Source organism: Pan troglodytes, chromosome 1, assembly GCF_028858775.2.
Source record: "Pan troglodytes isolate AG18354 chromosome 1, NHGRI_mPanTro3-v2.0_pri, whole genome shotgun sequence".
Lineage (NCBI taxonomy): Eukaryota > Metazoa > Chordata > Mammalia > Primates > Hominidae > Pan > Pan troglodytes.
Window position 1 is genome coordinate 97,986,936 of NC_072398.2, and position 25,485 is coordinate 98,012,420.

At 44.9% G+C, this 25,485-nt stretch overlaps 1 protein-coding gene across 12 annotated transcripts in view; it reads right to left on the reverse strand.

The window, feature by feature from the left end:
- Positions 1–25,485, reverse strand: part of PIP5K1A (phosphatidylinositol-4-phosphate 5-kinase type 1 alpha) — a 50,911-nt gene that overhangs the window by 20,395 nt on the left and 5,031 nt on the right. For 4 of the 12 annotated variants that reach the window (XM_063785352.1, XM_016959592.4, XM_009430381.5 and 1 more), the window contains exons 2-4: positions 13,014–13,052; positions 4,736–4,770; positions 1,609–1,689 (exon numbers count right to left, since the gene is read on the reverse strand). In XM_063785352.1, the coding sequence (XP_063641422.1) occupies positions 1,609–1,689; positions 4,736–4,770; positions 13,014–13,052 (155 nt within the window). Of the gene's footprint in view, positions 1–1,608; positions 1,690–4,735; positions 4,771–13,013; positions 13,053–15,469; positions 15,524–25,485 lie in introns of those variants that run through there. The other 8 variants (XM_009430373.5, XM_009430384.5, XM_054655765.2 and 5 more) reach the window with 5 other exon arrangements.

A 25,485-nucleotide genomic window follows, 5' to 3' on the forward strand; every position in this document is an offset into this window, starting at 1 on the left:
TAGTAGAGATGGGGCTTTGCCACGTTGGTCAGGTTGGTCTCCGACTCCTGACCTCAGGTGATCCACCCGCCTCAGCTTCCCAAATGCAAGATGCCATTTCTTAAAAAAAAAAATTTAAAAATGAAGAGCTCAGTAAAAGTAATTGACATGAGCCACAGAGTCCATTCTGGGGACTGTCAAGTCCTTGACTGAGAATGAGTCAGTCCACCTCTGCTACTTGGGACAATGAAATAGAGAACGAACACAAAATTTACATAGGCCAGAAACCTAGAACTCCAAGAAATCTTCACATCCCATATTAGACAAACCACAGATGCTAAATGGGAGACTGAACACTGTCCCTCAGGAAGCCTAAACCATCTGAAAACCAGTCCAGAACTCAAGAATTTGGATCCCTCAAGGATCCAGGATGCTTCTGTTTTCCCTTCACCAGCCCAATTTCCACTTTTTCACTATTACTGCTCCTTTCCAGTCCATTTGATATTCAGAGCTCAAAAAAGCAGATGTCCTAGGTACTATTCGCCAGCTAAATGACTGTCTTTGTGGAGGAAAAGGGGGTGAGACACGGTCAATCACCCCTGTAACTCCAGCACTTTGGAAGGTTTAGGTAGGAGGAATGCTTGAGGGCAGGAGTTTGAGACCAGCCTGTGCGACACAGCGAGATCATGTCATAAAACTAATTTATTATTATCCATGTGTGGTGGTGTGCACCTGTAGTCCCAGCTACTCAGGAGGTTGAGGCAGGAAGATCACTTGAGCCCAGGAGTCGGAGGTTACAATAGCCTCCTGCTACCGGCCAATGATCATGCCACTGCAATCCAGCCTGGGTGACAGATTGACACCCTGGCTCTAAAAAAAAAATTGAAGAGAAAAAAAAGTCTGACCTATTGTGTATATTTGTATCAACAGGCTGGGCTGGGACCTGGCCCTCTATTGATATATATCCAGCAATGGACAAAAAGACAGAAAGACTGCGAGAGACATGGTTCCCTGTGGCAAGATAAGAATGGCTTTCATGGCCTTGTTACATATTTATACCTAACAGGGAGACCCAGTTTCTTCAGCTCAGTAAAATAGCAACCAATGCCAGATTTGTTCACTAATTTTTTTTTTTTTTTTTGAGATGGAGTCTTGTTCTGTCACCAAGGCTAGTGCCACCAAGTGGCACAATTTGACCTCACTGCAACCTCCACCTCTCAGGTTCAAGCGATTCTCCTGCCTCAACATCCCGAGTAGCTGGGACCACAAGCGTGTGCCACCCAGCTAATTTTTGTATTTTTAGTAGAGACAGAGTTTCATCATGTTGGCCAGGTTGGTCTTGAACTCCTGGCCTAAAATGATCTGCCTGCCTCGGCTTCCCAAAGTGCTGGGATTACAGGCCTGGGGCACTGTGCCCAGCCAAAAAAAATCTCATTTAAACATTCATATACAAAAAGGAGACAATTTACCCTTTGAGAAATAAATCTAAAGTCTAAGCTGTATTATGTGCAAAAGCTTAGGAGATCAAGAAACAGGACAGTACATGGAGAGTAATTTCAAGGAGACTGAGTTCCCAGAGTAAGCTGCTGAGCTCCTGGAGTAAGATGAGAAGGTTTCATCCAGACACACCTTTTTATATGTTGTCTCTCCTGAGGAATCAACACTTCTATGGCCTATTTTCTTGATGGGCATGCCAGAGGCATAAGGCACCTAGAAGAAGAGTCAAGATTATAATACAATTCCCATGTAAGACACCAAATAGCTACCACAATGGTACATCAAAACAAAATAAACTGAAACAACATATTCTTTCTAGATTAAAAACATTTTACAAAATCTTCAGATCTATCCCATGCAAATATACAGCTATAATGTTGGTTCCCAATGAATTAAGTGGCTAAAAGATCACAGAAGAAAACTCCAAGGGACACATATTTTCCCTTTGGTCCTCAGAAAGAAGACACAGAAAATAAAAGTGAGTATTTTTACTCTTTATTTTTTTGAAACAGAGTCTCGCTCTTGTTGCCCAGGCTGGAGTGCGGTGGCACAATCTCAGCTCACTGCAACCTCCACCTCCTCGGTTCAAGCAATTCTCTCGCCTCAGCCTCCCGAGCAGCTGGGATTATAGGCGCACACCACCACACCTGACTAATTTTTGTATTTTTAGTAGAGATGAGGTTTCACCATGTTGGCCAGGCTGATCTCAAACTGCTGACCTCAAGTGATCCACCTGCCTCAGCCTCCCAAAGTGCTGGGATTACAGGTGTGAGCCACCATGCCCGGCCAGAAAATAAGAGTACTTTTTTTTTTTTTTTTGAGACAGAGTTTCACTTGTGTCGCCTGGGCTGGAGTGCAATGCCACGATCTCGGCTCACTGCAACCTCCGCCTCCCAGGTTCAAGCGATTCTCCAGCCTCAGCCTCCCGAGTAGCTGAGATTACAGGAATGTGCCACCACACCCAGCTAATTTTTTGTATTATTAGTAGAGATGGGGTTTCAAACATGTTGACCAGGCTAGTCTCGAACTCCTGACCTCAGATGATCCACTCGCCTTGGCCTCCCAAAGTGCTGGGATTATAGGTGTGAGGCACTGCACCCAACCAAAGGTGAGTATTTTTAAACAGTAGTAGAAACATAGCTCGGCGATGGCCGGGTGCGGTGGCTCACACCTGTAATCCTAGCACTTTGGGAGGTGGAGGCAAGTGGATCACGAGGTCAGGAGTTCAAGACCAGCCTGGCCAAGATGTTGAAACCCTGTCTCTACTAAAAACACAAAAATTACCCAGGCGTGGTAGTAGGCACCTATAATCCCAGCTACTCGGGAGGCTGAGGCAGAGAATTGCTTGAAACTGGGAGGTGGAGGTTGCAGTGAGCCGAGATCGCACCACTGCACTCCAGCCTGGGTGACAGAGCGAGACTCTGTCTCAAAAAAAAAAAAAAAAAGAAAAGAAACATAGCTGGGTGGTGTGGCATGCACCTGTAATCTCAGCTACTCAGAAGGCCAAGTGGGGAAGATCACTTGAGCCTAGGAGTTTGAGACCAGACTGGGCAACATGGCAAATCTCCATCTCCAACTAAAAATACAAAAAATTTGCCTGGCGTGGTGGCGTGCATCTCTAATTCCAGCTACTCAGGAGGCTGAGGCGGGAGAATCACTTGAATCCAGGAGGCAGAGGTTGCAGTGAGCCAAGATCATGCCACTGCACTCCAGCCTGGGCGACAGAGTGCGACTCTGTCTCAAAAAAAAAAAGAAAGAAAGAAAAGAGGCCAGGCGCAGTGGCTCACACCTGTAATCCCAGCACATTGGGAGGCCAAGGCGGGTGGATCACCTGAGGTCAGGAGTTCAAAACCAGTCTGGTCAACAGGGTGAAACCCTGCCTCTACTAAAAATACAAAAATTAGGCGGGCATGGTGGCGTGCACCTGTAATCCCAGCTGCTTGGGAGGCTGAGGCAGGAGAACTGCCTGAACCTGGGAGGCAGAGGACATAGTGAGCCAAGATCGAGCCACTGTACTCTATACTGGGTAACAGAGCAAGACTTCATCTCAAAAAAAAAAAAAAGGCAAGAAGGGAGGAGTAAACCAGTATAGCAGTCTAGAAAGTTATCCCCAAGAGCCAAGATGCCAGAGCAACAGACATGAAGTTACTCTTCATAACATCAATACTCATTAAGTTTATAAGCCAGAAGGCTGAGAGGCTAGTGGAAACAGGGTATCACAGTTTTTTTTTGAGACAGGGTGTCTCTGTCACCCAGGCTAGAGGGCAGTGGTGTGATCATGGCTCACTGCAGCCTCAACCTCCTGGGCTCAAGCAATCCCGAGTAGCTGGGACTATGGTGTGCACCTGGCTAATGTTTTATTTTTTCGTAGAACCAGGGTCTCACTATGTTGCACAGGCCTGTCTCGATCTCCTGGCCTCAAGCAATCCTCTCACCTTGGCCTCCCAAAGTGTTAGGATTACAAGCATGAGCAACCATGACTGGCTGGATGTCCCAATCTTAAGACCTGATATTCAAGTTCTATTCTTTTAGCCAAGGCCCTTAGTACCAGAAAACTCTCAGTATATCACCTGACAGATGCTGGAAGATGTTCTGAGAGAAAGTTTGAAGTCCCAGGTCAAAAGGGCCTGCATTCTGAGACCCCTTTCACAAAACCCAGGGGAGAGGCAAGAAGTGAGAAGAGGGTTAGGAAATACACCATGGGAAGAAAGTTGAGCAAAATGGCGATATTCTGGACAAAAAAGAGAAACTTGCGAAACTAACAGCTTCTGCATGGCTAAAAGTTCTTCATATTCATCGAAGGTATGCAATCAGGAGGCCATAACAGCAAAACAAAGAAAATGAGCTTTAGTGTCAGACTGCCTGGGTTTGAATTTGAATCCCAGCTTTACTAATCCCACTTAGTAACTATGCAATCCTCACTTTCTTCATCTGTAAAACAGATAACAGTATTTGCCTCACTGTAGTTGTTTGAAGGATTAAATAAGAATATCTTAAAGGGCACTTAGGTACAGTATTTACTTTTTGGTATATATTGCATTTGGTACATTAAAAATGCTCAATAAATGTGAGATATTGTTAATATTTAAAATAAACTACAATAAAAGATGAGTTGCATAATTTCTAGCCCACCAATGAGATGTAAGAATCCTGTCTAGCTTCCAAGAGCTAAGTAGAGAAAAAATAAAAATGTCATAAACAGGTTCCTTCTATCCCAGAATTAAGGTTTTAGTAACCATTGTATCAGTATGAAACTCACCTCAGATGCCATGGGTCTCTTGATTCCAGATGCTGCTGGGGGGGGGGGAAAAAAACAATCATAAGAGTGTATCACACACTCACATCTCTGTCAAGCATACTGAAAGCATCAGAGTTTGAGTCAAACTAAACGTAAGTATAAACTCCTGCCTCTTGCTCAGTAATACCAGATCCTTTTGGATAGCAACTGTGTATGTCCCTCTCTCCTTCTCCATACTCACATAGGCCTCGTGCATATTCCATTTTTATTCTAGACCCCTTTCTTATTCAAATATCCATATTTTCTCTGGGAAATATAACTTTTTCTTTTTTTTTGAGATGGAGTCTCACTCTATCGCCCAGGCTGGAGCGCAGTGGCATGACCTCAGCTCACTGCAAGTGATTCTCCTGCTCAGCCTCCTGAGTAGCAGGGATTACAGGCGCCTCCTACCACATTCAGCTAATTTTTGTGTTTTTAGTGGAGGCGGGATTTCACCATGATGGCCGGGCTGGTCTCGAACTCCTGACCTCAAGTGATCCATCCACCTCAAGCCTCCCAAAGTGCTAGGATTACAAGCAAGAGCCACCGCACCTGTCCCTTTTTTTTTTAATTTTTATTTTTTAGATGGAGTCTCGCTCTGTCGCTTTTTTTTTTTTGAGACAGAGTCTCGCTCTGTTGCCCAGGTTGGAGTGCAATGGCACGATCTCGGCTCACTGCAACCTCCACCTCCTGGGTTCAAGTAATTCTCCTGCCTCAGCCTCCCGAGTAGCTGGGATTACAGGTGTGTGCCATCACGCCTGGCTAATTTTTTGTATTTTTAGTAGAGACAGGGTTTCACCGTGTTAGCCAGGATGGTCTCAATCTCCTGACCTCATGATCCGCCTGCCTCGGCCTCCCAAAGTGCTGGGATTACAGGCGTGAGCCACCACACCCGGCCTTTTTTTTTTTTTTTTTTTTTGAGACGGAGTTTTGCTGGTCACCCAGGCTGGAGTGCAACAGCACCATCATGGCTCCCTGCGACGTCCTTCTCCCAGTTCAAGAGATTCTCCTGCTTCAACCTCCCAAGTAGCTGGGATTACAGGTGCCCGCCACCATGCCTGGCTGATTTTTGTATTTTTAGCAGAGATGGGGTTTCATCATGTCGGCCAGGCTGGTCTTGAATTCCTGACCTCAGGTGATCCACCCGCCGCGGCCTCCCAAAGTGCTGGGATCACAGGGGTGAGCCACTGCGCCTGGCTAATTTTTGTATTTTTTTTAGAAGAGAGAGAGTTTCACCATCTTGGCCGGGCTGGTCTTAACTCCTGACCTCGTGATCCACCTGCCTTGGCCTCCCAAAGTGCTGGGATTACAGGCATGAGCCACCATGCCTGGCCATTACGTGTGATGCAAGAGCAAAGTTAGGCTCACAGCAAGGTTTAATTTTCAATTTACCTAGACCTTCATGAAATTCTAATTACCATCTCAAAGAACACGGTTCCTGTCAAAACCCTCAGCTGCCCCATCCCCCAGCATACCCACATGCTTGTGCAACACTAGCAACTATGGAATCTGATTCTCAATGAGGTACTCTGTATGCTTTCAGTTGAAAATAAAAATGCTGATTCTAGACTCTTTGGTCAGTGCCTGGCCTATCCTCTCCTCTTTTACCCAGAGGAAACGGTTTAGAAGAGACCAGGCAGAACCAAAAGCCAGCATCTGCTTCTAGTCTGGTAGTTACCACCTAGAAAGTAAGCTCCTCTGTATGCAAAAAGTCACTGAATAAAGTTAAACAAGAGAAAAAAAGCAAGTAAGTAATTTCAATGCAGAGTGGCTCTGAAACTTTCTACTCCCTAAAAAGTTCTACCTTGCTACCTTTCCTAGTTTTATCACACGAACATGTAGCTCTAGGGCTGCTATACTCTTGCAAAATACCTAGAATAAAGATGAGACGATGTTGCTCCATGGAATTTTGGTGCCAACTGCTTAGCTATCTGTGACTGCAAAACTGGGACTAATTCCAAGAGCACGCAGGGTGATGATGCTATTAGGGTCTAAGTAATAATACTCAGACCAAGTGACAAAGAGAGGAGCAGAATCAGGACACAAAACCTTCTCTCTTCCTTGCCTCAAGTTTTGCCCCTATGGCACACATCAGAGATCCAACCTACCAATGAACAGAAGAGAAAAATATCGTATCTATTTTATATCAAAAAAAGGAAAAAATATATGTAATTTTTTTTCCCTTTGAGACACGGTCTCACAATGTCACCCTAGCTGGAGTGCAGTGGTGCAATCTCTGCTCACTGCAGCCCCTTCCTCCCAGGCTCAAATGATGCTCCCACCTCAGCCACCTGAGTAGTTGGGACTGCAGGTGTGTACCACCATGCCCAGCTGATTTTGCTTTTTTTGCTATTATTCTTTTTTGTAGATATGAGGTCTCACTATGTTGCCCAGGCTGGTCTCAAACTCCTGGATTCAAGTTATCCTCCTACCTCAGCCTCCTGAGTCACTGGGACTATCAGCCTGCACCACTGCACCTGGCTGTTAGCCAGACAATTTTTAAAGAGAATGAGATTCATCCCTATGGATAAAACCAGAATACTGTTCAACAGAAAATGTTTTCTAGTGTCTTTGTGAAAAATACTGTAGGAATACATTATCGTTTTGTAATCCATACCCATGATTTATATATATCATTATCTTTTTGGGCAGGGAAACAACATTAAAATGTACTCTTCCCTAGAGGAAAATATTTTGTCTGAGAATCTTGAGACCTGCATTTCCCAATCTAAGGCAAAACTCTCAAAGGGCATTATTCCAATGTCTTCATTATCATCAGTCTACACTTGGAAGTGTGGCATGTACTATAAGAGAGGAGAACCTATTACCCAAGGGTGGGTATACAGGTTAATTGCTTGGCTATAAATGCTACAGAGAAGGTCCTAGGCCAGCTTCTCCATACTGGCTCAATTTTAATACATCTCAGCCTTAGTTTAATGCCAAATTATTCCTGCTTTTTTCTCCATCACTCAGGCATCTCTACATTCTCTCATTTCTCTTTAATGTTATTAACACTAAACTGCAATGCTGATATATTTTTAGAAAGGTTATTTCTCTCCTATGACCAAACAACTTATGGTTGTATAAACACTTTGGAAGCCTACAAATATATCTCATTTAGCCCTCAAAAAACAATACAGGGTTTGGAAACTATTTTAATTAAGGATTTAAGAGAGAAATAACCAAATGGAATATGTGAAACCTGTTTGGGTGCTGATTAGAAAAAAAGAAACCATAAAAAGACATTTCTGAGAAAAGAGCCTTGAGAAGCAAAGTTAAACAATTATTAATTTTATAGATGTGACAATACCACTGTAGTTATATTATACTCTCCCATCCTCACCTCTAAAAGATTCCCTGAGTGTATTAATACATTCTTAAGTATTTAGGAGTGAAATCCCATGAGGACTGGGCTTGCTTTAAAATATTCCAGGGAGGTAGAGGTAGAAAAATGGAGAAGTATAGATGCAAGATTGGCAAAATGCTGTTATCAAAGCTAGGTGATAGGCCAGGTAAAGTGGCTCATGCCTGTAATCCCAGCACTTTGGAAGGCCAAGGCAGGTGGATCACGTGAGGTCAGGAGTTCGAGACCAGCCTTGCCAACATGGCGAAACCCCATCTCTACTAAAAACACAAAAATTAGCTGGGCAAGGTGGCGGGCGCCTGTAATCCCAAATACCTGGAGGCTGAGGCAGGAGAATCGGTTGAACCCGGGGAGCAGAGGTTGCAGTAAGCTGAGATCGCACCATCGCACTCCTGCCTGGGCGAAAGAGTGAAACCCTGTCTTAAAAAAAAAAAAAGCTAGGTGGTAAGTATATGGAGGTTCATTATACTATTTCTCTCTACTTCACGTGCATCTGAGAAATTTTATAATGTAAGTAAAGGAAAAAAATACCACAGAAGAAAATAAAACAAGTCTGGATAATCAAAATTCTTGATCTGAGTTGGCTTTTTTAAAATAGAGACAGGCAAGCCGGGTGTGGTGGCTCATGCCTGTAATCCCAGCACTTGGGGAGGCCAAGGTGGGCATATCACAGGGTCAGGAGATCGAGATCATCCTGGCTAGCAAGGTGAAACCCCGTCTCTACTAAAAATACAAAAAAGTAGCCAAGCATGATGACACCACCTGTAATCCCAGCTACTCGGGAGACTGAGGCAGGAGAATCTCTTGAACCTGGGAGACAGAGATTGCAGTGAGCCGAGATCGCGCCACTGCACTCCAGCCTGGGCAACAGAGCAACACTCTGTCTCAAAAATAAATAAATAAATAAAAACAGAGACAGGCATTGAGCACAGTGGCTCACATCTATAATCCCAGTACTTTGGGAGGCCAAGATGGGAAGATTAATTGAGCCCAGGAGTTCGAGACCAGCTTGAGCAACATAGGGAGACCCCATCTCGGCAAAAAAAAAAAAAGGAAAGAATATGTAAAGACAGGGTTTAGCCATGTTCCCCAAGCTGGTCTTGAATGCCTGGGCTCAAGCGATCCTTCCACCTCAGCCTCCCAAAGTACGGGGATGAGAAGCATGAGCCACCGCACAAGGCCTACTTTCCAGTTTTCTTTCTTTTTTTTTAGATGGAGTTTCACTCTTGTCGCCCAGGCTGGAGGGCAATGGTGCAATCTCGGCTCACCGCAACCTCCACCTCCCGGGTTCAAGAGATTCTCCTGCCTCAGCCTCCCGAGTAGCTGGGATTACAGGCACGCACCACAACACCCAGCTAATTTTTTTTTTTTTTAATTTTTTGTAGAGATGGGGTTTCACCATGTTGGTCAGGCTGGTCTCGAACTCCTGACTGCAGGTGACCCGCCCGCCTCAGCCTCCCAAAGTGCTGGGATTATAGGCATGAGCCACCGGGCCAGCCCTCTTCTTTTTTTTTTTTTTTTTTGAGACGAGAGTCTTGCTCTGTCGCCCAGGCTGGAGTGCAGTGGCACAATGTCGGCTCACTGCAACCTCTGCCTCCTGGGCTCAACTGATTCTCCTGTCTCAGCCTCCCGAGTAGCCAGGATTACGGGTGTGCACCACCACACCTGGCTAATTTTTGTATTTTTAGTACAGACGGGGTTTCACCATGTTGGCCAGCCTGGTCTGGAACTCCTGACCTCAAGTGATCTGCCCACCTCATCCTCCCAAAGTGCTGGGATTATAGGCGTGAGCCATTGTGCCCAGCCTACTTTCCAATTTTCAAGCTAAAACCATTTATTACAAATCAATAAACCACTTATATTAGAAAAAAAATCATTCAGAAAGAGATTTTTAGTCTAATTTTTAGTCTAATCCCTTTTATTATAAGAACACAGAAGAAGAGGTTAAGGAATGGGCTCAAAATCAAAGCATAGGCAGTGACAGAGGCAAAACTAGAGCCCACATTCAATTCATGATCCCTAATTCAATACTTTCTTCTGAATAATCTCTGGCCTTTTTTTTTTTTTTTTTTTTTTTTGAGACAGAGTCTCACTCTGTTGCCAGGCTGGAGTGCAGTAGCGTGATCTCAGCTCACTGCAACCTCCACCTCCCAGGTTCAAGCGATTCTCCTGCCTCAGCCTTCAAGCAGCTGGGACTACAGGTGCACGCCACCACACCCAGCTAATTTTTGTATTTTCAGTCAAGACGGGGTTTCACCATGTTGGCCAGGATGGTCTCGATCTCTTGACCTTGTGATCCACTTGCCTTGGCCTCCCAAAGTGCTGGGATTACAGGCGTGAGCCACTGAGCCCGGCCTCACCTTTGGTTTTTAATTTCCTGGCCACCTAGAAAGCAGCTGGAACAAGAAAGCACCAATGGAACTAGAATGCTCTAACAAACTAAATAAATCTCAGATTTGCTAATGGACAATATGAAGACATATATTCTTCCCTCAAGGTACCCCCTTTTTCCTTGAGACAAGGAAATGTTTCATTTTCACTGATAGGATTAAGAGTACAGTTGTCCTCCTTCAGGTCCTCTCAAGGAAATTAACAACACTGTTCCTCTAGCAACACTCATCAACATCATTTGCAAAAAGAATATGAAAGTACCTTTCTTTTAGGGAGATTACCTTTGTTCTGAATTAGGCAATGCCAGTATTCTAGAGGAGCAGAAACTTTCAAGTCTGATACTTGAAAGCGCAGTTTCACAGTTTTACAGACGTTAAGGTCCTCACTAGCATAGAAAATACCTTTTTGTCTTTGTAACAAGACATTAACAATTTTAACACTGCCAGGCACAGTGGCTCACGCCTGCAATCCCACCACTTGGGGGAGGCCAAGGTGGGCAGTGGATCACCTGAGGCCAGGAATTCAAGACCAGCCTGGCCAACATGGTGAAACCTCATCTCTATAAATACAAAAATTAGCTGGACGTGGTGGCATGTGCCTGTAATCCAGCTACTTGCGAGTCTGAGGCAGGAGAATCGCTTGAACCCAGGAGGTGGAGGTTGCAGTGAGCTAAGATCGTAACACTGCACTCCAGCCTGGGCAACAGAGCAAGACTCCATCTCAAAAATAAAAAATTTAAAAAAAAAAAGAAAAGAAAAAGAGAAAGAAAAAACAATTAGCCAGACATGGTGGTGTCTGTAGTCCCAGCTACTTGTGAGGCTGAGGTGGGAAGATGGCTTGGGCCTGGGAGGTCAATGCTGCAGTGAGCTATGATCATGCCACTGCACTCCAGCTTGGGTGACAGAACAAGACCCTGTCTCAAAATACATAAATAAATTAATACATTAATAAAATTAAAATGCTTCTGAAAAAATGAACAATTCCACCTACTGTACACAAAGGAGCTCAGAATTTTGTTGATTTAGGAAGGCTAAAGTCAGAAGGAGAAGTTTCCTTCTGTACTACTCTCTCCTTCACCCCAAGGACTCTTGGTTCAGACAGTAACAACAAACATTTAACCCGGTTTTAAGTAAAGTTAGTTCACACACAGAATTTCAAATTAGTGAGGGGAGCAGCAGCAGTGAGTAGGAATGCAGGCTCTGAAATCAGAACACCTGAAAATCTATATCCCAGGGAAAACAAAACCAAAAACAGAAAAAGAAATCAGAACACCTAGGTTTGCTAGGTTTGAATACTAGATTTAACATTTACAGCTGGGCACAATGGCTCAAGCCTGTAATCCCAGCACTTTGGGAGGCCTAGTGGGTGGGTCACTTGAGGCCAAGAGTTCAAGACCAGCCTGGCCAACGTGGAAAAACCCTGTCTCTACTAAAAATACAAAAATTAGCTGGGTGTAGTGGCACGCACCTGTAGTCACAGCTACTCTGGAGGCTAAGGCACGAGAATTGCTTGAACCCAGGAGGCAGATGTTGCAGTAAGCTGAGATCACAGCACTGCACTCTAGCCTGGGTGACAAAGCAAAACGTTGTCTCAAAAAAAAATGTTTACTAAGTAGGTAACCTTGGGTAGGTTGGTTAAAATTTCTCTAGAGCAGACTGGCTACCTTATCTATAAAATGTGGAAGTAACAACATGTACTTCCTAAGGTTGTTATGAGAATTCAACAAGTTACGTATAGGCTTAATCTATAATAAATGCTCTACTTAATCTACAATAAATGCCTATAAATTCTAGCAATTATTATCAATGTGAATTATGAAATGCCATCTACAGGACAGGAAGGGTCGGGGAAATGAGAGGTACAACAGAAAGAGAAAAGGAAAAGAGTTGAGACTGGTTTACTGAAACAAAAGGAAATGAACATTAAGTTACAGGAAAATTTCAAGGGAGAGAAAAGGTAGTCACTGATTCATAATATACTGAAGAATTCTGAGAAAAGATACTTCTATGTTAGCGTAACATATTTTTTGGAGAGGGCGGTGAGATATGGGAGCCAGCGTCAAATAATGCTTTTAAGGCATCCACAGCCTTCTTAGAAGAAGACCATGAACTACCACTCCAAGAAGTCTGCAACTGGTTTTTTTTTTTTTTTTTTTTTGAGACAGAGTCTTGCTCTGTTGCCCAGGCTGGAGTGCAGTGGCACGATCTCGGCTCACTGCAAGCTCTGCCTCCCGGGTTCACGCCATTCTCCTGTCTCAGCCTCCCGAGTAGCTGGGACTACAGGCACCCGCCACCATGCCCAGCTAATTTTTTTGTATTTTTAGTAGAGACGGGGTTTCACTGTGTTAGCCAGGATGGTCTCGATCTCCTGACCTCGTGATCCGCCCGCCTCGGCCTCCCAAGGTGCTGGGATTAGAAGTCTGCAACTGTTATGGGGAAGAGGAATTGGCTGCTAGTTACTGTAAGGAGCTCATGCTTCTTTAGCACAGATACACATCAGATCTACCTCTCTTACGACTGACCCCACAGCACAGAAAGTTGAAACCTAATGAGGAAAAACAGAAAGTTACCCCTTACTCCTGGGGTCCCATTTGCTTACAGCATGATAAGCACACGTTTTTAAAACTCTAAAGTTTAAAATTATGAACTGGACCTGGTCAGATTCCTAGCACCATACTGTGAAATGTAGAATGATTTTTTTGTAATTCTAGGTAAATGTTCAAAAAATGGCAGAAGGAGAAGCCTCTGACACAAAAATTCTAGGAGCAGTCACAAAACTTGTACTTCAAGTCATTTCACTCTGGAGTGAATTCAGACAGCAAAACATTTCAGGTATAAGGTTCCTCTGCAGCCAGACTTTTTTATCTTTTAAAAAAGAATGCCGGGCGCAGAGGCTCAAACTTGTAATCCCAGCACTTTGGGAGGCGTGATCACCTGAGGTCAAGAGTTCACAAGACCAGCCTCCTGGCCAACATGGTGAAAACCCGTCTCTACTAAAAATACAAAAATTAGCCGGCGCAGTGGCAGGCACCTGTAATCCCAGCTTCTCAGGAGGCTGAGGCAGGAGAATCGCTTGAACCCAGGAGGCAGAGCTTGAAGTGAGCCAAGATTGCTTTTGCACTCCAGGCTGGATGACACAATGAGACGCCTTTTCAAAAAAAAAAAGGCCGGGTGCGGTGGCTCACGCCTGTAATCCCAACACTTTGGGAGGCCAAGGCGGGAGGATCACCTGAGGTCGAGAGCTCGAGACCAACATGACCAACATGGAGAAACCCCGTCTTTACTAAAAATACAAAAAAAAACAATTAGCATGGCGTGGTGGCGCCTGCCTGTAATCCCAGCTACTCGGGAGGCTGAGGCAGGAGAATCGCTTGAACCCGGGAGGCGGAGGATACAGTGAGCTGAGATCACGCCATTGCACTCCAGCCTGGGCAACGAGAGCAAAACTCCATCTCAAAAAAAAAAAAAAAAAGAATGCACAGGCTGGGCATGGTGGCTCATGCCTGTAATCCCAGCACTTTGGGAGGCTAAATCAGGTGGATCACTTGAGGCCAGGAGTTCGAGACCAGCCTGGGCAACATGGTGAAAACTGGTCTCCACTAAAAATACAAAAATTTAGCCAGGTGTGGTGGCGCAAGCCTGTAGTCCCAGCTACTCAGAAGGCTGAGGTGGGAGGATGACTTGAGCCCAAGAGGCAGAGGTTGCAGTGAGCCAAGATCACACCATTGCGCTCCAACCTGGGCGACAGTCACAAGGTAGATTTTGTTTGAGGCTCTTCCGCTCCTTGAGGGCAATTTGGTACTAACTTGCAAAAAGCCGGCCGGGTGCTGTGGCTCACGCCTGTAATCCCAGCCCTTTGGGAGGCTGAGGCAAGCGGATCACTTGAGGTCAGGAGTTCGAGACCAGCCTGACCAACATGGCAAAACCCCGTCTCTACTAAAAACACAAAAATTAGCTGGACATGGTGGCGATCACCTGTAATCCCAGCTACTAGGGATGCTGAGGCACGAGAATCGCTTGATAATGGGTGGCAGAGGCAGCAGTGAGCCGAGATGGGGTCACTGAAATCCAGCCTGGGCAACAGAGCGAAACTCTATCTCAAAACAAAAACAAAAACAAAAACAAAAATCAAAACCAAAAAACAGAAAAAAACAAAGCAAAAAGCCTTAAAAATCATTATGTACAATCTGACCAAGAAGTACTAAGTTATCTTAGTGAAGCAAACAAAGATGTATATACAAGGTTATACATTACAAGGATATACAAGGATTACAGCAGTGTATATATAACTATAATTGCATAGATCCCATTATTGGAAAGAATCTAAGTGAACAATAGGGAACTGATAATATACATCATGGCGCAGTCATAAAATCGAACACTATATAACCATTATTTTTATGTATATTTATGGATGTCAATATATTGAGTGGAAAAAGGTCAAAAAATTATATAATACAATTTTTTATAAAAACTTTATCTATAAATTCACATGAACTTATACACATAGAAAAGATGCACAAGATTATATACCAAAATGTTAAAAGATGACCATTTCCTGATAGTGGGAGTAGGCTTATTTTGTAACTTTAAATTTCTATTTTTCCTTACCTATATAAACTATACAAATATTTTAATGTGTATGTTACATAATTTAACACTTAAAGAAAAGGAATGGCTTTACTGTCATTTTCTTTGCTTAATAACCCATTTTTCCCAGTAAACCACTACTCAACAGTCCCACACATACAAACCACCACACTCCCCACACACACATTAACTCAAGCTCATTACAACCACGTTATGCTATTGCAAAGATAAGGAACAAGAAAAAATATGAAAAGAAAATGCCAGAAATGCTGCTGACGATCCTAAGCTAAAAATAAGTATAAGTCTTATGTTCTCATACCCTCTTTCTCAACTACATATTACTTTCAGATGACTATAAAACCTGAAACATACCTGTATCAGCACATATAAGAGATTCTCTCTTAAAAAGGGAACCATACCCCTCAGAAATCAACACTCTCCTATAAAACAGGGATACCCAACTTCAGCATAATTCCTGGATGCCAAGACTTCAAAAATATTAAAGAACTAGCTTCTAAATTATGAAAATAAGCTAGGAAATCATTAATGTTACTAAAATAATTCCAGAACAGCAGAACCAGTCAAGTCAAATGCCAAAGTGAAAACAACCCAGTCAATTTTTGCTAAATACAATGTCAGGCCTACTCTGGACACACTGCCTATAAGGTAGCCCTGCTCCACAAGGAGCAGTACCCCAAAAAAATACAAATTTTATTTTTTAAAAAAAGGCAGGCCGGGCGCGGTTGCTCACACCTGTAATCCCAGCACTTTGGGAGGCCAAGGCGGGGGAATCACAAGGTCAGATCGAGACCATCCTGGCTAACACAGTGAAACCCCGTCTCTACTAAAAATAAAAAATAAAATAGCCGGGCGTGGTGGCGGGCGCCTGTAGTCCCAGCTACTCCAGAGGCTGAGGCAGGAGAATGGCATGAACCCAGGAGGCGAACTTTGCAGTGAGCCGAGATCACGCCACTGCACTCCAGCCTGGGCGACAGAGCGAGACTCTGTCTCAAAAAAAAGAAAAAAAAAAAAAAGGCAAAGTCAGCCAGGCACAGTGGCTCACGCGTATAATCCCAGCACTCTGTGAGGCCGAGGCAGGCAGATCACGAGGTCAAGAGATCAAGACCATCCTGGCCAACATGGTAAAACCCCGTCTCTACTAAAAATACAGAAATTGGCTAGGCGTGGTGGCGTGCGCCTGTAGTCCCAGCTACTCGAGAAGCTGAGGCAGGAGAATGGCTTGAACCCGGGAGGCAGAGATTGCAGTAAGCAGAGATCATGCCACTGTACTCCAGCCTGGCGACAGAGCGAGACTCCATCTCAAAAAAAAAAAAAGGCAAAGTCGAATCATCACACCATGTCACAGAAAATTTTTCTGAGTAACTCTGTACCAGTCCTAAGGAAGCATTCCATTTTGATCCTTGGCCCCACCTTTAATTGTGTTTGTGGTGAAGAGGTACTGGGGAAGCTGATTTCCAGTCACTTGGCAAACACAACTATGATTCTTCATAAATTTACTTGCTACTACCCAGCCACTGGAGACTAATATTCACTATTGAGAGGAAGGAGAAAATGTAAAGGAAGTGAAAATCCATCAGTATAATCTGAGAAGTGTGAAAAAAGGAAACTTCAGAATGAGAAATGAGCTGAACTTTAAGATGGTTTCGAACTCCTGGCTTCAACTGATCCACCCACTTTGGCCTCCCGAAGTACTGGGATTACAGGCGATAAGCTACCTCACCAGCCACAAAGATGTTTAAGAGATAACTTAAAGAGATAATGTAAACAAAATATCTTTTTTTTTTTTTTGAGACGGAGTCTCACACTGTCACCCAGGATGGAGTGCAGTGGCGTGATCTTGGCTCACTGCAAGCTCTGCCTTGCGGATTCACGCCATTCTCCTACCTCAGCCTCCCGAATAGCTAGGACTACAGGCGCCTGCCACCACACCCAGCTAATTTTTGTTTGTTTGTTTGTTTTTAGTAGAGACAGGGTTTCACCACGTTAGCCAGGATGGTCTCGATCTCCTGACCTCGTGATCCGCCCGCCTCGTTCTCCCAAAGTGCTGGGATTACAGGCGTGAGCCACCGCACCCGGCCTTTTTTTTTCTTTTTTGAGACAGACTCTCGCTCTGTCGCCCAGGCTGGAGTGCAGTGGCGCGATCTTGGCTCACTGCAAGCTCCGCCTCCCGGGTTCATGCCATTCTCCTGCCTCAGCCTCCCGAGCAGCTGGGAGTAGCTGGGACTACACGCGCCCGCCACAACGCCCGGCTAATTTTTTGTATTTTTAGTAGAGACGGGGTTTCACCATGTTAGCCAGGATGGTCTCGATCTCCTGACCTTGTGATCTGCCCGCCTCAGCCTCCCAAAGTGCTGGGATTACAGGCATGAGCCACCACACCTGGCCAACAAAATATCTTTTAAGTTTTTTGGTCCTGAGACAAGGTCTCACTCTGTCACCCAGGCTGGAGGGCAGTGGCAGGAACACAGCTTACTGCAGCCTCAACCTCTCAGGTTCAAGTGATTCTCCCCTCAGACTCCAGAGTAGCTGGGACTACAGGCACACATCACCATGCCCAACTAATTTTTATATTTTTTGTAGAGACAGGGTTTCACTATGTTACCCAGGCTGGTTTCAAACTCCTGAGCTCAAGCAATCTGCCCGCCTCAGCCCCCCAAAGTGCTGGGACTACAGGTGGAAACCACTGTGCCCAAATAGTTCTGAAATGAGTTCTCCTCACTCTAGTGTGTAGAACAAAACAGAGTTGGCCTTAATAGCACAGCCTCTCCCTGCACTTTCAGAGCAGAAGCATTTCTGTCAGAGATGCAATGACATCATCTACTGATGAGAAACCAAGAAGCAGTGTGTGACTGACTCTAATGTTTGAAATAAACATATAATTTGGGGACACTAAAGGCTAGCCAGATATGCATTCCTCAGACAACTGGAGTTTTGCCCAAACAGGTCATAGGGAAACAATCCCTGAGGTCCAATTTAATTGCCTACCAACACTACTACATAAATATGTCAATAAGCCCGGGCACAATGGCTCATGACTGTAATCCCAGCACTCTGGGAGGCTGAGGCAGGTAGATCACCTGAGGTCAGGAGATCAAAACCAGCCTGGTCAACATGGCAAAACCCGTCTCTACTAAAAATACAAAAAAATTAGCCGGGCATGGTGGCGCACACCTGTAATCCCGACTACTCGGGAGGCTGAGGCAGAAGAATCACTTGAACCCAGGAGATGGGAGGCTGCAGTGAGCCCAGATCATGCCACTACACTCCAGCCTGGGCAACAGAGCGAGACTCCATCTCAAAAAATATATATGTATGTCAATAGTTCCTACATAGAGCACAAAGAGATAAGCAGCTTTTTTGGAATTAAAATGCTAACTCTCAGTGGACTTTTGGTTGATAAAGATGGAGAGCCACACCAAGCAGGGTGGCTCATGCCTGTAATTCCAGCACTTTGAGAGGCTGAGACAGGAGGATCGCTTTAGGCCAGGAGTTTGAGATCGACTGAGCAATATGATGAGACTGTCTCTACTTAAGAAAAAAAAAAAAAAACAGCAGTGTGGTGGCCCATGCCTGTAATCCTGAGTAGGCTGAGGTGGGAGGATCACTTCAGCCCAGGAGTTTGAGGCTACAGTGAGCTATCATCATGCCATTCATTGCACACCACCCTGGATGACAGAGTGAGATCCAGTCTCAAGAAAAAAAAAAAGTGGGGGGGCCGGGGAGGGCGGGCGCAGTGGCTCACACCTGTAATCCCAGCACTTTGGGAGGCGGAAGCAGGCAGATCACCTGAGGTCAGGAGTTCGAGACCAACCTGGCTAACATGGCAAAACCCCGTCTCTACTGAAAATACAAAAATTAGCCAGACACGGTGGCGGGCACCTATAATCCCAGCTACTCGAGAGGCAGAGGCACAAGAATCTCTTGAACCCAGGAGGCAGAGATTGCAGTGAGCTAAGATTGCACCACTGCACATCAATCAGCCTGGGCAACAGAGCAAGACTCCATCTCAGAAAAAAGAAAAAAAAAATGCAGGCTAGTCGCGGTGACTCACGCCTGTAACTCCAGCATTTTGGAAGGCTGAGGTGGGCAGATCACGAGGTTAGGATTAGGAGTTCAAGACCAGCCTGGCCAACATGGTGAAACCCTGTCTCTACTAAAAATACAGGCGGGGCACGGTGGCTCACACCTGTAATCCCAGCACTTTGGGAGGCTGAGGTGGGCGGATCACCTGAGGTCAGGAGTTCGAGACCAGCCTGACCAACATGGAGAAACCCCGTCTCTACCAAAAATACAATATTAGCCAGGTATGGTGGCGCATACCTGTAATCCCAGCTACTCAGGAGGCTGAGACAGGAGAATTGCTTGAACCCGGGAGGCAGAGGTTGCGGTGAGCAGAGATCATGCCATTGCACTCCAGCCTGGGCGACAAGAGCAAAACTCCATCTCAAAAAAAAAAAAAAAAAAAAAATTAGCCAGGCATGGTGGCACGCGCCTGTAATCCTAGCTACTAGAAAGGCTAAGGCAGAATTGCTTGAACCCAGGAGGCGGAGGTTGCAGTGAGATGGCATCGTGCCACTGCACTCCAGCCTGGGCGACAGAGCAAGACTCTGTCTTGGGCGGGGGAAAGAAAAAAGCAAGATCCCTTACAATATAATAGAACAAAAACAAAATCTACCCAGTTATTTGCTGGATTATCTGAGGCAATCTCACTGGTCCTAGTTAATTTGGAATACTGAAAGACACTCTATACGCCTGCAGGTGGGAGACACAAATTGTTCTTCAACTGAAAATACTCTTGAAATGTCAACCTGCCTCCTGAGAAGTACTGCTGAACACATAGCTCTAAGGAAGTGTGTTCAAAAAAAAAAAAGCGGCCAGGCGCAGTGGCTCACGCCTGTAATCCCAGCACCTTGGGAGGCCGCGGCAGGCAGATCACCAGGTCAGAAGATCGAGACCATCCTGGTTAACACGGTGAAACCCCCCCACCAAAAAAATACAAAAAGTTAGCCAGGCGTGGTAGCAGGCGCCTGTAGTCCCAGCTACTCGGGAGGCTGAGGCAAGAGAATGGCGTGAACCCAGGAGGCGGAGCTTGCAGTGAGCCGAGACTGCGCCACTGCACCCCAGCCTGGGCAACAGAGCAAGACTCCGTCTCAAAAAAAAAAAAAAAAAAAAAAAAAAAAAAAAAAAAAAAGCGTACCATTACAACATCCTTAATAATGACTGGATCAAGCCAATTAAGAAAACCAAGCCACGGCCGGATGCAGTGGCTCACACTTGTAATCCCAGCACTTTGGGAGGCTGAGGCAGGTGGATGCCAAAGTCAGGAGTTCAAGACCAGCCTGACCAACATGGTGAAACCCCGTCTCTACTAAAAATACAAAAATTAGCTGGGCGTGGTGGTGTGCGCCTGTAATCCCAGATACTCAAGAGGCTGAGGCAGGGGAATCGCTTGAAAGCGGGAAGTGGAGCTTGCAGTGACCCAAGATTGCACCACTGCACTCCAGCCTAGGCGACAGAGTGAGACTCCATCTCCAAAAAAAAAAAAAAAGAAAAGAAAACCAAGCCACATCTCAGAGAAAAGCTAAATTTTGTTTCTTAGCTGGTGTAAATTTTTCCTAACGCTCTTCTAGGAAACAGTCAGAAGTGCAAGGATGTCCCTAGAAACAAAAGCTTGAAAGCAATTTGATCTACCAGTCCTGGGGTCACCTCAGCTAATAGCCAATTAAAAGCAGTATATCAAAGAATGAGCCAGCTGGGCCCGGTGGCTCACACCTGTAATCCCAGCACTTTGGGAGGCCAAGGCAGGTGGATCAGCTGAAGTTAGGAGTTCCAGAACAGCCTGACCCAACATGGAGAAACCCCATTTCTACTAAAAATACAAAAATTAGCCAGGCGTGGTGGCATGTGCCTGTAATCCCAGCTACTAGGGAAGCAGGGGAGTCACTTGAACTCAGGAGGAGGAGGATGCAGTGAGCCAAGATCGCACCACTGCACTCCAGACTGGGCAGCAAGAGTGAAACTCTATCTCAAAAAAAAAAAAGAAGGAGCAACATATTTATTAAGATTAATCTTGATGGCCAGGTGTGGTGCCTCATGCCCGTAATCATCCCAGCATTTTGGGAGGCCGATGCAGGCAGATCACGAGGTCAGCTGTTCGAGACCAGCCTGGCCAGCATGGTGAAACCCTGACTCTGCTAAAAATACAAAAATTAGCCAGGCGTGGTGGCGTGCGCCTGTAATCCCAGCTACTCGGGAGGCTGAGGAAGCAGAATCACTTGAACCCGGAAGACAGAGGTCGCAGTGAGCCGAGATCACGCCACTGCACTCCAGCCTGAGGGACAGAGCGAGACTCTATCTCAAAAAAAAAAAAAGATTAATCTTGGTAACATACAGCCTTCATGCAACATCTTTACCTCAGTTTCCTAATTTGGAAAATGAGGGAGTTAAATTAAAATAACTCTACATTTCCCTCTAGTCAACTTTTGCTTCTAATCCTACAAACAAGTTTCATGGTTCTCAGACCTCAAATATGTATCCCTTGGCACAAAAACGTTCTTTGAAATTAAGAAAAAAATCCAAGTCCTTCCTTAAAAGACTTGGGTTTCCTGAATAAGCTACCCATGGCCAAGAGGCACTTGAAATTTTTGGCATATAGCCACCTTCCAATTTTATTTCCAAATCTGGTTCTATCTTGAAACAGCAATGAATTCTGCTGGATTAAAATGAACATATTTCAGACCAGGTGCGGTGGCTCACGCCTGTAATCCCAGCACTTTGGGAGGACAAGGCGGGCAGATCACTTGAGGTCAGGAGTTCAAGATCAGCCTGGCCAACATGGTGAAACCTCATCTCTACTAAAAATACAAAAATTAGCTGGGCATGTTGGTGTGTACCTGTAATCCCAGCTACTAGTGAGGCTAAGACAGGAGAATCGCTTGAACCCAGCAGGCGAAGGTTGCAGTGAGGGTCGCCTGAGGTCAGAAGTTCGAGACCAGCCTGGCGAACATGGCGAAACCCCGTCTCTACTAAAAATACAAAAATAGCCGGGAAGGTGGCTCACGCCTATAATCCCAGCACTTCGGGAGGCTGAGGTGGGCAGATCACCTGAGGTCAGGGGTTAGAGACCAGCCTGGCCAGCATGGTGAAACCCTGTCTCTACTGAAAGTACAAAAATTAGCCGGATGTGGTGGCACGTGCCTGTAGTCCCAGCTTCTTGGGAGGCTGAGGCTGGTGAATCGCTTCAACCCGGGAGGTGGAGGTTGCAGAGAGCTGAGATCCCACCACTGCACTCCAGCCTGGGCAAAAGAGTGAAACTCCGCCTCAAAAAACAAAACAAAACAAAAAAAGTATTAATATACTCTAATTAAATATCCTAAAAACAAACAAACAAGAACAAAAAACCCTCTTCTCATTCCCTCTCGCCAACTTCCTTTGCTCACCTCCCCTTTGCCCACCCCCAACCAATATCTCTAATCTTTTCGGACAGCTTATTCTGGATTACTTCCATATTGCTCAGTTAAGTATACAAGGTAAATAATAAGAATATGCTGAACTCCCTACAACAGACCTACCTTCCTCTCTTTTTGCCAATGTCTTCCTCAGATTCCAACAAGAGAGATTTTCCAGGAATTAGATATTTGTAAATTAATACATACTGAATACAACCATTACAAATAAACAGACTGAAATTTCACAGGAGAATAAAGAAAAATGGAGACAGTTTAAAAAGATGGAGGGGTTGAGGGAAAAAAGTTCACTTCAAATAGAAAACAGTAAAAGAATAAAAGCTTGTAGGAGATATGAACAAAACAGGATAAACATATGTCGAAATTAAATTCTCTATTTAGATGGGAAAGGGCAGAGAAGTGAGGTGCAATAGGGGAAACGGGCTTCTTAGGGTTTCCTCTAGGAAACACCATCGGTGTTTCATTCAGTCTCTCTGGGCTGGGTATGGAGCACAGAAAAACAAAGATTCCCTTTCTACCTGGCCATCAGGAAAGAGTATATTCTTGAAGTACACTTTTGTCCTTGATCAAGGAAACCCAGTAAAAAGAAGAAAGAAAAATAAACTGATTAACTTCAGTTTTCTTGTTCCCTTTTCTTTTTTTTGAGACGGAGTCTTGCTCTGTTGCCCTGGCTGGAGTGCAGTAGTGCACTCTAAGCTCACTGCAACCTCCGCCTCCTGGGTTCAAGTGATTCTCTTGACTCAGCCTCCCTAGTAGCTGGGATTACACGAGCACGCCACCACGTCTGACTAATTTTTGTATTTTTTGTAGAGACAGGGTTTCGCCAGGCTGGTCTGGAACTCCTGACCTCAGGTGATCCACCTGCCTTGGCCTCCCAAAGTGCTGGCATTACAGGTGTGAGTCACCATGCCCGGCTCTTGTTCCCTTCTTTACGTCAAGTAAGAATGCTCCAAAATTCTAGGAGAGAGGCCGGGCAGTAGCTCACGCCTGTAATCTCAGAACTTTGGGAGGCCAAGGCAGGAGGATCGCTTGAGGCCAGGAGTTCAAGGCCAGCCTGGCCAACATGGGAAAACCCCGCCTCTACTAAAAATACAAAAATTATCTGGGCGTGGTGGCGCACGCCTGTGATCCTAGTGACCTAGGAGGCTGAGGCAGGAGAATCGCTTGAACCTGGGAGGCAAGGGCTGCAGTGAGCCAAGATCGCACCACTGCACTACACTGGTCTGTAGCCTGGGCGACAGAGCAAGACTCTGTCTCAAAAAAATAATAAATAACATTCTAGGAGAGAACAATTTAAAGGATAAAATTACCACCTTCCCTCTCCCCAGTTTGCTAGCTGGCCTGGTATTATCTCTGTTGTTCACTTCACAGGCTATAGTTTCCACTTTATTATCAAAGAAAAACAGGCTAATAAAATATTTAATAGCTATTAGGTAGCACATATTTGAGCAAAGGTATTAATCAGAAGAGGTTTAAATTAACCTTAAAAAGCCCACAGACATTAACAAGCAAAACGTACTATTTTGATACTCAACGCTAATGTGTAAGTACACATTATCAATTAATATCAGAAACTGGATACCTATTAGACTAGTTAATTATAACTGACAATGGGCTTGAGTGTCATGGCAGAAATAAATCGATCAGAAGCAATGACATTCTGATGTCAGTTTTCTGGCAGAATATACCAAGGTGACAAAAGGAAAAAGGGGTGGGTGGAGAGTGTCAAAATCCCTATGGAGAGTAAACAGAAAAATATCTCCCTACTTATAAAATATCAACCAAAATGGCACCTGGTGATATTCTGACATTGTATTCTATGTTTACATTTCTAAATTTCAGTTTCTCATTCAACATGATCTAAACTGCTTTACTTTTCACTAAGAGGAAGAATTGGGAAAGAAATCAGCCTACAAAGGGCTTACACTGTACACAAAAGAACACAGATCAAAAAAACATCAACAGGCCGGGCGTGGCGGCTCACACCTGTAATCCCAGCACTTTGGGAGGCTGAAGTGGGCAGATCACCTGAGATCAGGAGTTTGAGACTAGCCTGGCCAACATGGCGAAACCCCGTCTCTACTAAAAATACAAAAATTAGCCGGGCGTGTTGGCGGGTGCCTGTAATCCCACCTACTCAGGAGGCAGAGGCAGGAGAATCACTCGAACCCCAGAGGCAGAGGTTACAGTGAGCCGAGATCGCGCCATTGCACTCCAACCAGGGCAACAAGAGCGAAACTCCATCTCAAAAAAATATATATATATATCAACAATAATCCCTACTACTGGAGTTAACAGATTACTGCAGGTTACAAGTAGGGCTCTGCTGGGAAGAACAAAGCAATCAGAATCACAGACTGATGAGGCTGTCCCTACTATAAAAGTCCCAAGCAAAAATGCTCCAATACTGTATCCTCTGGATCTCCCTGAGCAGTTAAGGGGGAGAAAAAGTCAGGTAAGCAGCTGTAAAGTTATGTCTAAATCATTTGTGCACATGATAAAATCATATAGGTGAGCGATGACCATTTTAAAAATGTTCTAGTCTGAAGCAAAAGGAACTGCACAGCTTATGATTATCTAGGGTTTAAGTGCTTTTCTTTTTTCTTTTTTTTTTTTTTTTGAGATAGAGTCTCACTCTGTCTCCAGGATGGAGTATAGTGGCGTGATCTCAGCTCACTGCAACCTGCGCCTCCTGGGTTCCAGCAATTCTCTTGCCTCAGCCTTCCGAGTAGCTGGGACTACAGGAGTGTGCCACCATGACTAGCTAATTTTTGTATTTTTAGTAGAGATGGGGTCCACGTTGGCTAGGATGGTCTCCATCTCTTGAGCTTGTGATCCGCCCACCTCGGCCTCCCAAAGTGCTGGGATTACAGGCGTGAGCTACTGCTCCTGGCCTTTTTT